This window comes from Cavia porcellus, unplaced genomic scaffold (assembly GCF_034190915.1).
Source record: "Cavia porcellus strain 051 isolate PalLab524CR breed Dunkin Hartley unplaced genomic scaffold, mCavPor4.1 scaffold_28, whole genome shotgun sequence".
NCBI lineage: Eukaryota > Metazoa > Chordata > Mammalia > Rodentia > Caviidae > Cavia > Cavia porcellus.
The window spans coordinates 37843649-37855785 of NW_026947511.1; the positions used below are offsets into that span (position 1 = coordinate 37843649).

Consider the following 12137-nt stretch of genomic DNA (forward strand, 5'->3'; position numbering starts at 1 on the left):
GTGCTAGTGATAGATAGCTTGTCACTTTCAGTGGGGGCGGGGAGGTCAAAGTGGGGGCATCCAAGGGCACATCGGCATGGCTTCCAGGGAGGCTGTGAAATACCATGACAAGGCCGCAGTGCCGGAGGATGAGTGGAGAATGAGATGTTCGCACAGCGCTGCTTTCAATTTGAAACTCAGACAGGCACACAGTTCACAGGAACTTGGTCCGCGTATGCCGTGGTGACAGTGGGCCTAGCACAGGGACCACAGGCCAAGTCTAGGACCTTTGCTGACACACTGTCCAGGTGGCTTAGTCTTTAGAAAGCCAATGAGAGTTTAGCTCAGGGGTGATGAGTGTACTGCTCCCCTTAAGGGATTGCTCGGTTATTCCTGATCGAGCCTCTCTGTGTACCAGAGTCGGGGCATTTACTGCCAGGACAGCTTGGGAAACCCGGAAGTTTACTTGTCCCTTTTGGACCACATCCTCTCTTCAACCCAGAAACCACAGATGAAAGGGTAACCACAGAGGGGAGCCAGTGCAGAGGGCAGATGGACTGTTTCCTGGAACTGTGGGTTCTATTCCCAAATGGCACTTACTATGTCACTGAAGCTTTCCTTGGGAATCATTTGATCTTCAGTAACTTTCTCTCAAGTGGACTCTATTTAATCCCATCTTATGGTTTGGACGGAGGCACAGAGAGGTCAATTTTCTGTACGTGCCAAAATCATGTTATGGTAGAGCTGAGATTTGAACTCAACTCCTGTGGCCTTTGCTTAGAACCACTGCATTCTCTATCTCACATGTCCTAAGAACTTACTGTGTGCTGCTCTGTAGCTCTCTTATTTCCTGTGACAACCATTGGAAGTTGGTGTTATTTGATTCCCATCTTACAAAAGGGTATACTGAGGTTCATTCAGGATGAGTCAGTTTCCCAGTGTTGCCTGGCTGGTGAGCACTATAGCCTGGGGCAGGCTAAATGACAGAGCTCCTTGATCTCCCTACAGAAACCAGCCAGAGAACAATATAAGGAGGACTTGAGGAGGAAAGAAAAATTTATGAGCATGTGTGGTGGCTGCTGGGCCCTAGGACAGCAGAAATGTGGGTGGGCTTGGTGAGCAGAGGTCATGAGAATGATCACATTGGTCACTATGGGGGCATAGGGTTCAGGGAAGAGACAGAAAGCACCGGTTTAGCATCATGATTGACCTTTCCTGACAGGGCTCTAGTCAGTAGTCTGAGAACCAGGCCAGGTGATCTCCTCTACTTCTGGCTCTCAAGGCAGGTTGTGAAATTCTTCCTGGGTCACTCCACAGAGTTCCAGTGTGTGTCCTCTGGGCTGTGGTACCCCCCTCCCCAACACCTGCAACCTGAGCTCACCTGGGACACTCAGGTGCATGAAGCCTAGGTGAGGACTTCTCTAACTGGACCCTCCCAAATGTCCTTCCAGGTGCTACGTGAACGGGATTTTCTAAGTGTGGAGCTGCGGAGGCCAAGGCGCGCTGGTACGTGAAATCCCTGCTGGTGATCTGCCTTGTAAGCCTGACCAGTGGCTCTTGTGCACCTCTTCAAACACTGTGACCCCATCATTCAGCCTCCCAGCACATCCGTCCCATGGTGGGAAGGCGCATTGAGGGCGACAGAGAGCAGGCTTGCCCTAGGGTTGGGACAGAGGCCTCTGCTGGTTCCCTGCAGGAGTGGCCACCAGGCCCTCATGGCTCTGGGCCCTGATGCAGGCTTCTGGTCTCACCCCAACAACCCTCACCACTCCCTGTGGCAGGCAAAGGGACTGCAGTGTGCTCATTTGGTATTCTGGAAGACATTTATCAGTGCGTAACTCAAACTTCTTGCAGGAGAGTTCAAACTCTCGTTCTGGCTGAGTTTCTCCAAGATTTGGGCTGCCAGCTTCACTGGGAGCAGCTGGTGACCCCATAGCTGTAAGAGTAGGGGTCTTTCCTGCACTTCTGGGCCCCACTGAATGGGGCCACAATGCCTTGAAGAAACCACTTCCACATCTAAACACGACATTCCAAAGATCTTCCAAGCGTGTTTTTGTTAGAAGCAATTGTGGCAGTGATAAATCACCAAGAAAACACGTTTTCAGTCCAATGCACATGGTCCTCCTGGGCCTCTAGAGTCATTCAAGACATGCTGGAAATCAGCCTAGCACTTGTGGAAGATGGATTGGACATCAAAGTAGGAAGCGGCCGTAGAAAGGAGAGGTCCTGGCTGGGCTCAGGGGATCCCTGTTTAGGAGGAATGTAAGTTTGGTTAGAGCTCTCCAGGGAATATTGAGTGTGTTTAGCTTTTTTTGAAGAAAAGATTCTAAGTTTCTTGTTTGTTTGACTGTGTCAATGGTGACTCCTAATTGGAATGATGTCCATATTCCTTGGCCTTTAAGTGCATGTCTATGGAGAATACATTCATCGTAATTTGGATCCTCATGGCTATTCTTACTGGCCGTGATAGGTCAGATTCTTTGTTAGGTGTTTTGGTCCTCTGCAACCTAAAAGAGGAGAGGGTTTTTGTTTGTTTGTTTTTGTTTTTCTCTTTTTTTCTTTTCTTGGTTCATTGTTCGTAGAGGTTTCCAGTCCATAGTTGGTCGTTTCCAAGGTTGTACAGCATGGTAGAAGGGCCTGAGTGAAAGAAAACAGCTCACCTCATGGTATTCAGGAAGTAGACAGCAAAAGAAGGAGCCAGGGGTGGTAATACACCCTGCAGGCCACACCCAGCAACTGGTCTCTTCATCAGGCTTGCCTCACAACAGCGAGCCACCTAGGACCCCCGTGATCCAATCATCTCCCCAAAGCCACATTATAATTGCAAGAGGCTTTGAGGGGACCTCTGCCTAAGAACCATCGCTCTAGAGGTCCTCACATAAGATCTCAACTTCTTAACAACAGTCTTGTAGGAAGCCCATGGCCCTTATTCAGGGATGGACAGCTATTGTTCACAGTCTAATGGGCCACCTCATCCTCTCTTGGACTTTGAGGTCCACGATCACCATTCTCACTTATGTGCCAGGGTCCCACATGTGCTTCCCTGTATATCTCTTGGGTATTTTGTAGAGGAGGACTAGTGGTGACATCTCATCCTATCAGGTAAAGGACTTGGTGTGGAATTGCCCTGACAATGTGGGTTGGTGATTAGAGGTTAGGATGGATCATTTGCTCAGTACTTCACAATCTGTCATCTCATAACTCATGTTCTCATAACTCATGCATTTCTGTCTGATGGGCCACGACTGGGATTCCGTGGTTTCCCCTCTGTGGATTGCCCTTCCTAGAACTCAGCTGTACCAGCTGATTGGGGGGCTAGCATCCTACAGAGGATGTTACCTGACTGCTACTTCTAGAAAATACTGAGAAATGAGCACAAGATAGGTGTCTTTTGTCATTTACTTGTTATGTGGTCACATGGGAGAAACAGAGTCCTGTCCTTTGAGGACACAGGTTCTTTGAGAAGTTGGTTCTTTGGCCAGGAGAGAGCGTGCTAGGCCCCTTCTCTGGGCCGAAGGTAACTCCCACCTCTTGGCAGGTGGGAGGTGAATTTCCGCACCTGCTCAGGCTCTGGTTTCAAAAGCCACTGGAACCCATCAGCTCAGGCTCTGGTTCTAGAACCCATTAGCATTTCCAGGAAAAAGTAGTACTGTTTGTTCAAATAGTTATGATTAAGATCCAGACACCACATCACAGTTTGAGGCCAACTTTCAAGAAATGTATCTTTAACACAAGAGCTATGGGCCTGGCAGTGACCTGAGAAGAGGAGAAATCCTGGCTGATTTTGCTTGAGGGAACCACTAATAGGTCCTTTCTTCACTTGGGGACACTCCAGACACTTAGAGTCAGGCAATAATGAGCGAGGAAAAGCCAGATAAACAACACAGAGGAGAAGGTGACCGAGCAAAGAAAACATGGCAAACCTCCATTAGGCAGATAGAGGGTACAGGGACATCAAAGCAGAGGGAGCTGGCCCCATCCCTCCCAGTGCCCCAAAACTGGGCACAGGAGTGGCCTTTTCCAGGCCCTGAGGTTCTGGGGTTTGCATTTCTAACCCCCTAACCTTGGCTGAACCTCTCACCCCTACCCACGAGGTCAGGGTCATGCTGACAACTGCACATCCTAATGTCTCCCAGGGGCAGCTGCCACCCTTGGGTCCCTGTGCTGTCCAGTCATCTAGGGGAGGACCCAGCATGGGAGATGACTCCTGTGTCCCTCAGAGAGCCATGGGGTGCTGCTTGGGGGGTCCCATGCTCTGTCTGTCTTGAGCAATGTTCTTGTATGGCTTCCAGGTTCCCCATTCTTCATGAGGATTCTGCTTACAGATTGCTGCTTTAGAAAGGTCTTTCCTAAGAATTGAGCGAAGTTTTTTTTTGTGGTTTTTCCATTAATTGTTAATAATTTTGTTTTTCTGCTTGACTTTATTTTAAAATTGACTTTAGAAGTATTTGATCTCCTGTGAACACATATCCAACAGTTATGTCTCATGGAATTACAGTACTTCAGGGAGCAGGTGTCAGCTCCTTGAGGGGACAGAGAGTGTACAGGAAGCAGGCCTCCCCACAAGAGCAGCTGTGGGGGGCAACTAAAACTTAAACAAAGAAAACAAAGAGGGAACAAGTTTAGGTGCTCAATTGGCTCTCCATGATTACTTCCTGGGATTTTTCATTCAGATTGCAATGGTAGATTCCAAACCCACCTGCTTATTAAAGTCATGAGTAGGAACTCTTTAAAATATATTTTTCTGGGCTTATCCCCTAAAAATTATCATTTGGGTCTACAGCAGGTCTTGTCTGCTCTTGAAAGCTAAGCAGTGTGGGGCTTGGTTAGTACTCAGATGGGGGATTATCATTTGGTTGGCCTGGGTTGAGGCCCTAAAGTGAGTGTGTATGTGTGAGTGTGTGTGTGTTTGTGCAACCCACACATGGTGTTTGGTTCCCAAGATGTGCACAGTCCCCACTCAAATGTGGAGAGTACTAGAGTTGATTTTGTCTTGAAATGAGCCTGGCTTGTTAAATTGCAATAGTGTTTTTGGGGTGCCTTCAGAGAAGCTGCTTCCTCTGCTTAGAGGTTCCCCCAACACACAGGGTGACTGTGTCTGAAACTCTCTTCAAAGGCATTGAGGAGGCAGGGAGCCACCGCCCAGGCCAGGTGAACAGCTGCTCATGTCCCCTAGGCCAGAACCCGCTAGCGTCCCAGGTCCTTTCCTCCCCGGGCTTTGCCTTTGCCGTAGCTCTGTGGAAATCGTGGAGCAGCGGCGTGGGGATTCAGCATGTTCTTGAAGCCTGCAGATACTCTATAGACATATCAGAGAGGAAGGGCTCAGGGACAGAGGGGACCCCAGGCAGACAGCGGTATCCTGCTGGGCTCCGACCCTGGGATGCAGCCAGCTGGGTGGGCAGTGGGTGAAGCAGGGTTGTTGCTGGCCTCTGCTGTCTTGAATACAGCCACTGTCCAGGAAATCCTGTTTACACTCAGAGGAGGGTTCACTGGCCTGGTTACAGAGGGCCCTGGAGCTTGGGGGCCCCTTCAGGGACAAACATTGCCACTTTATTTTTCAGGAAAATGTGTGCTCCAGGCCAGCCTTGTACATATCAGCAACGCCCTCTTTCAAATGGTCCCAGTGGGCAACATGATGTGTCCAGCCTTAGCAGCACACAAACAAAAACTACCAGGATGTCCAAGAAGCTGGTTTCCACCACTCAGCCATTTAGAATCAAAAGGAAAACAGGAAACTGAGGCAGTGTCATAGTAGCATGACAAACTGTGATTCTGTGTGAGACTTTGAAAGTCACTTTGCTTTTCTCGTCCCTACATCCTATATCATACAATGCATCCCAAGCAACCTGCACAGAGCATTTTTAACCCTGAGTTCATTACTGCTGGTTGAAGGATACCAACGTGAAATACTTCTGAGCGGGTTGATGGTTGAAACCAACCTCTTAAGACAAACATAGTCTGCAAGGAAACAAATATTCCAGTTTTCTACAATAAAATCTCAACAAGGGGAGTGTCCCATGATAAACCTTCTGCTAGAGTTTCCCTTCAGGAATGCTTAGAGTATGCAGAACAAATCTTACAAAGTTTTGGGAAAATTCTTTTCTTTTAAAAAGCAGTCATAGAGATTTCTGATTTCATGATAAAATTTACATAATCATGGTTTCATGCTTGGCTTACCTTTTGAAGCAATAGTTTCCCAAATATCTCCTTAATCATTTCCCTATCTAAAAATATCCTCAGTGTACCTAGGTGGAAAGTTTGTATTCTTTAATTTCTTAATGAACTACTGCTCAAGCCTGGAGCTCTGGTCTGATTGTATATTCTAACCACAGTGGGGTCAGAGATCCCCATGGTGACCGAGAGACAAACCTGTGAGGTGGCTCAGAGTGGTGAGTTCAGTAGGGATACACTGTCACAGACCACTGTGAGCCAGTGGGATGGCAGGGCCACAGGAAGGGAGAGGAACAGACCCTGTCCTTGGGACACTCAGGATCAGTGGCCGCGACAGGACATAATGAGCAGGGAAAGGACAGTCGTAAGATTTATATTTGAGGTTCGTGTGGCCTGGCTGGAGCTAACCTGTGTAGAGGAACAGAGCCATTAAGAAACCAGCAGTCGACAGCCCAGAGATCATCTGGAAAAACAACCAAGAGCTAGAAGGTCTTTGCATTTTACTTTCCAATTTGCCAAACTTGCATTGCACAGCTATGGTGCGCTAAATCTCAGCAGAAGACAGAGCATGTGGTGTGTGTATAGACTAAGAGCAAGGCACTGTAAGGTTTTCCTCGGAGCTCTTCCCGCCGTGCATGACCCAGCTCTTGGAAAGTGCATCTGTCAGTGAGGCTGGAAACACTGCAGCCCACTCCTCTGGTCTGGACCCTGGCTCGTAGCCTCTGAACTGTGCCTCTTTTGAGTCCCCTCCTTCTACCCTGACCTCCACAGTTTGTGTTTCACACAGTGGCCTTCACCTGGGTCACGAGGCTGGGGGTAGGGCTGGTATGGAGGAGACAGACTCTTTTCTGAAAGCGTTCCCTAGGAGTTCTATGGGAAGCTGTGCCCAGCCTCCATCCCCACCTACCATTTCCTTTACCAGTTGGAAAGTCCACTGGTCTCTGTCCACATCTCTCATCAGTTTGCATGGTCTCCATGCTTCTGTTTCAGCTGCCCTGAGTGGCCCTGGGGTGGGTGAGCACACGGTGGACGTCGAGATCAGCTTTGAGAACGTGTCCTTCATGGAGTCTTTCAAAACTCAGCTTCACGGCCTCAGCTTTCCAATTCAAGTAAATGACAACAGCCTAGCGACTGAGATTCTGAGCATAGATGTGACAACAGGTGAGTGAGAGTCCTGAGCTTTAGGACAGGTGACAGGGTTTCTTGGGGAAAAAGGCGACTGAATGCCTTCCCATTGGAGTGCATCCTTCTGGAGGTAACAGCAAGGATTTGGAGCGCACGGCTTCATGGCCTTCCGGGGTAAACTCTGCAGCCAGGGTCTCCTTACTATAAATGGTGACCCGAGGTTTGCTTGGTGGTTTCCATGATTTTTGCCATAAACTGGCTCTGAGATATGACCAGGTCCCTCATGACAAAATACTGGATCCTAGGTGTCATTAATCACAGCAAGGGCTTGTCAGGATATTAAACAGCATCACGCCCTCTTTTTTGTGAACTCATAGATCAGGAAATAGGAATTAGGAAATGGATCAGAAGTGAGACATTAGGCAGAACCTCCCAGATCATGGACTAGACTTTTGGGGTGCTATACGATAAATGCCTGGCAGCATCTGAAGGTTGGGAATCTGAGGACGTTGGGGTAGATCCCATTCAGGGTCTTTCCTAAGGTTGTGATCCAGTCAGTTCAAATATCCATGGAGCTGGAGAATATACTGCTAAGTCCAAGCCTGTTATGGGAGACTGCAGTTCCTCAGGCCAGCACCTCCAGGAAAGAGGGAGAGAGAGAGAGAGAGAGAGAGAGAGAGAGAGAGAGAGAGAGAGAGAAGAAGAAGGAGGAGGAGGAGGAGGAGGAGGAGGAGGAGGAGGAGGAGGAGGAGGAGGAGCTACAGTATCCATTATAACCTAACTTCAGACCTGGTCACCAGGTCTGGGCCCACCCTGGCACAGGATGGCAGGACGCTAAGAATGTGAGTGTCCAGGATGTAGAAGCTGGTGGTAACGCACTTCACTTCAGGGTCTCTGGTTACCATCACAGCCACGGCTGGCCATTTGCTGTTAGACGTGACCATTCTAAGGGTGCGCCAACCACCATGGTCACTCAATGATCACCTCATAACCAGAGCTGCCACCTCCCAGCTGCCATGCCTGGTGGCACAGTGATGCACTTATGTACATCCTGGAGGCCTCCTCTGGAGGGCAACATGGAGATGCAGCAGGATTCTCTACCTGTGTAAATGCTTCCCCTCTGTAACGCAAAGGTGGTGACTGTCTTCTCTCTCTTCTGCTTGGTTGGCGACAGTCTGCACACCCATCAGAAATGAAATCTGGTGCTCCTGTGAGTCAGGCTACGAGTGGCCTCAGGAAAGGTGCCTCCACAGTGCTGTCTGTCAGGAACACAGCAGTGCCCCCTCAGGGAACCCCTGCAACTGTCTGAAAGGACTCCCTCCCGAGGGACCTTTCTGCCAGCCCCCAAAAGGTAACTGCTCCTTACATGTTTGTTGACTGACTACTCAGTTTTAGTCCAAGCTCATGTTTCTCTGTTCTTTCTGTATTCACACACTAATGTAAGACTTTTATTTCAGTTCTTACCCTGAAAATGAAAGTCAGACTGAACGTGGGTTTTCAGGAAGACCTCCGGAACACATCCTCTGCCCTCTACCGATCCTATAAGACTGACCTGGAAAGAGCGGTAGGTTTTGGCCCCAGCAGCCTCTTTTCCTACAAATGCTGGGCTGAACAGCTTTTGGGCAGCAGCCCACGGCTGCCCTCAGAGGGTGGGATGTCCCTACCCTGAAGCTTTCATATGTAAACCACCCGCATTAGCTGCGGGCAGGGGCAGGGTGCTGCCTCCAGTAGTTACTCTAATCCTAAGGAGGCTTTGGTTAGCTCATCCCTGGCAGAGTTTCCCAGCTGGCATGGAACAAAGTGTCCCAGGTGGGCAGTTTTGAGACTGTGACCCACCTAACTCCTCAGAGTGGGAGCAGCTTCCTGCCTACCCCAGGAAGCATGCAGAGATGCTATTTGCCAGGGAGGCTGTGATGCAGTACCGACTTCCTTGGGAGACCTTGTAACTTCTGCTTTGGATGCCTGACAATATGGTCACTCTGCCCAGCAGTGAAGCCATGCATACACACATGCATGCCTGTATGTGTACATGTGAGTGTGTGTGTGTGTGTGTGTGTGCGTGCACATGCACACATACACCCCACTAGGTTACCTAGCTTAAAGGGAAAAAAACGTTGCACATTGATCTTTGGGTATCTGACCCGGGTACACTGTACACTGTCACTGCTCTGCAGAGGTGACTTAGTCAAGCAGCATCTCCTTTGGGTTTAGCATTGAAAGAAGCAAAGTTTGTCAAACCCACATGAGCTCAGCCGACGCTATTGTGCTGTCCAGGGAGGATTAGGCAATGCAGCGCCACGGGCTGTGCCCAGACCCCTGGATCAAGGTGTCTTTGAGTAGGGCGCTTGGAGTTGCACCCAAATCCAATAGCACTGTGCTGCCCCCTCCTGAGGCGTAAGTGAGCTGACTGTGACCTGTGTCCTGCAGATACGGTGACTGCGTGAAGACTACGGAACCTTCTCAGGCTCAGCCTCACTGCCTTTACTCAGCCCCTCTTCCCTGTTTCATTAGGGTCTGATGGCTGTCCCTGCCCTCCCCACTTGCACCCCATCTCCCCTCCTGGCCGCTTCCCTGGGTGACACTTTTGCACACTTCCTCAAGCATCTGCTTCCCCAAGAGCCCAGATGGATATAGGTAGTTTGATTGCTTCAAAGATCTTCAGATGTCAGAGCCGCGTGATATATATGAGAAAATCTTAACAGGGTGGTGAGGACCGTGTGCTTCTAGCTGTGTTTCAAATCTGTGCATCTCTGGCCAGTTTCTGATACATAACGTTTGTGTGTCTTTTTTTTTCCTCCAGTTCTGGGAAGGCTACAGGATTTTACCAGGCTTCAGATCAGCAGCTGTGACAGAGTTCACGTAAGAATGCTATAATCCACTTCTTTCTATTTGATGAGAAACCAACATGTCTGTGAAGGGGAAAAACCCCATTAGCGGGCACCATGTAGGGCACTCAATGGGCAGAGTCTGACTGAGGTGAAGACCAGTATCAGATGCAGGGGTTAATAAAAGGCAAAGGAAGTGCTGAGAGGAATCTCTCACCCCTTACGCCTAGTTGCTCCTGCTCAGAAATAAGGAAAAGAAAAAGATGGGTTCTTTTGATGCATGCAAGGATTTTGCAAACAAACATGTAATTTTGCAGTCCAGCAAGTTTAGAAACATAAAAATGAAATGATCCCTTGGAACAATGCCATTATTCTAGAAGATGCAGCCAGCAGTCAGGATAGCGAGGTGCCAAGCTCCAGCACTTACCTTCCCTGAGCCAGTCCCTGCCCCTGAGGGTTCTGTGTTCTATTTCAAAGACGTGTCTGCCAATCTGGGAAGTCAGGGATCTGTCCAGCAGCAGCTAGGATTTTGCCTTCACTTAACATCAGTCTGGCTGCTGCTCCAGAGCCCACGAGGCTGTAACCACAGTCAGCGGCTTCTGGACTCTGTCTGCCTCCCTATGGTCAGATTGTAGGACTTTGTCCACTGGTGACCAACTGGCAGTATTTTTCCCTTGCATTCCCTGCCTGTGTGTGCAAGCCTTGTCTTGAGCTGACTGTGAAGACGGGTTTATGTCAGTAATTCCTGAGAATAAGTTTCCTGGGTGGTTGCTATTATTTTGTTTTCCCAAGCAAATAAATTCCAAAGAGCTAGACTCTCCTGGGTCAGTGTCTGCTCTGCTGAATGGCATGGTTTCTTCCCAGCAATGGCAGTGTGATTGTGAACTTTGAAGTCAAGACTACCACGCTCCCCCCTGGGCGAATCCAAAAGGCCAACGAGCAGGTGCTGCAGAGCCTCAACCAGACCTACAAAGTAGATGAAAGCTCCTTTCAAGGGATGAACAGTAAGTGGTTCCATCTGCGTCTTTCCCACATAGATTCTATGCAGCTCGATGGTGGCATTCATGCTGCAGTTAAACCCAGGAAGTCACACAGCAATGGGAGAGTTGGGTTCCAACCCTTCCTCTTGAGCCACTGCCTGCCTGCCTGGCTCACATCCCTGCCCTGGGATGCAGGGCTGACGGGGTCAAAAACACTCAAGGATGTAAAACCAGCACTGGGATGGGAGGTGCTCACAGCAGGCACTAACACCAAACAGGGGCAACCTTGTTCCAGAGCAGAGGGCTCAGCCTCCCTTCCTCCCCGACCTGCAAGGGTCACCAGGTGACTCCTATGTGTGGAAATGTTCCAGAGCCATCACTTCAGAGCCAGCTCATTTTAAATGCTTCCCTCCAGTCTGCACATGGGTGCAGCGTGGGTGTGCCCATGAGGGGGAGGACCTGTGGCTACTTGGGAGCCAGGAGGATGAGAGATGAGTGTAAACTGACCCAGGAAGCATCAGACATCGCTAGAGTGACACCAAGAACCATAATGAGATGAGGTGGCAGTGTATTCATTCAAAGGACAGAAGCAGCAAAATCAATCAAACCAGAAGGCCAAAGAGCAGGGAATAAAAGGCCTAAAATACGGGCCCACACTGCACAGCTTCGAGACCTGGCTCTTCCTGGCTCTGAGGCCTGCTGGCCAGGTGGCCAAGCTTTCTCACTGGAAAAGAGTCCTCTGTGTGGACCCAGGGTGCGCACGTCGATCTCACATTCATGCGTCCAGCGATGTTATTTTCTCCCAAAACACAAGTGATGAAATGGAAGCTTCCAGAGGGCAAGGTGCTCTCTCAGGGACTGGCAGTGAGCAACCCAAGGCCAAAGCCAGACCACTGCCTCACTTAGGCACAGATGGCCGGTCTCCTAACAGTTGAATTTTTTTTTAAATTATATTTTAACCAGGGGGCTTGAAGAGGTATTAAAAAATATTTGTAAATACTGGTATTTTGACTGGGACACCAACCCACTCCCTCCATAGTCATAGGATATTATTTAT

At 49.3% G+C, this 12137-nt stretch overlaps 1 protein-coding gene across 5 annotated transcripts in view; it reads left to right on the plus strand.

Annotated features, from left to right (window-relative positions):
* Positions 1 to 12137, plus strand: part of Adgrf5 (adhesion G protein-coupled receptor F5) — a 67584-nt gene that overhangs the window by 32896 nt on the left and 22551 nt on the right. For all 5 annotated transcript variants that reach the window (XM_013156772.3, XM_003473620.5, XM_063238772.1 and 2 more), the window contains 6 exons: positions 1431 to 1485; positions 7141 to 7311; positions 8450 to 8626; positions 8733 to 8839; positions 10076 to 10134; positions 10965 to 11104. In XM_013156772.3, the coding sequence (XP_013012226.1) occupies positions 1431 to 1485; positions 7141 to 7311; positions 8450 to 8626; positions 8733 to 8839; positions 10076 to 10134; positions 10965 to 11104 (709 nt within the window). The remainder of the gene's footprint in view (positions 1 to 1430; positions 1486 to 7140; positions 7312 to 8449; positions 8627 to 8732; positions 8840 to 10075; positions 10135 to 10964; positions 11105 to 12137) is intronic.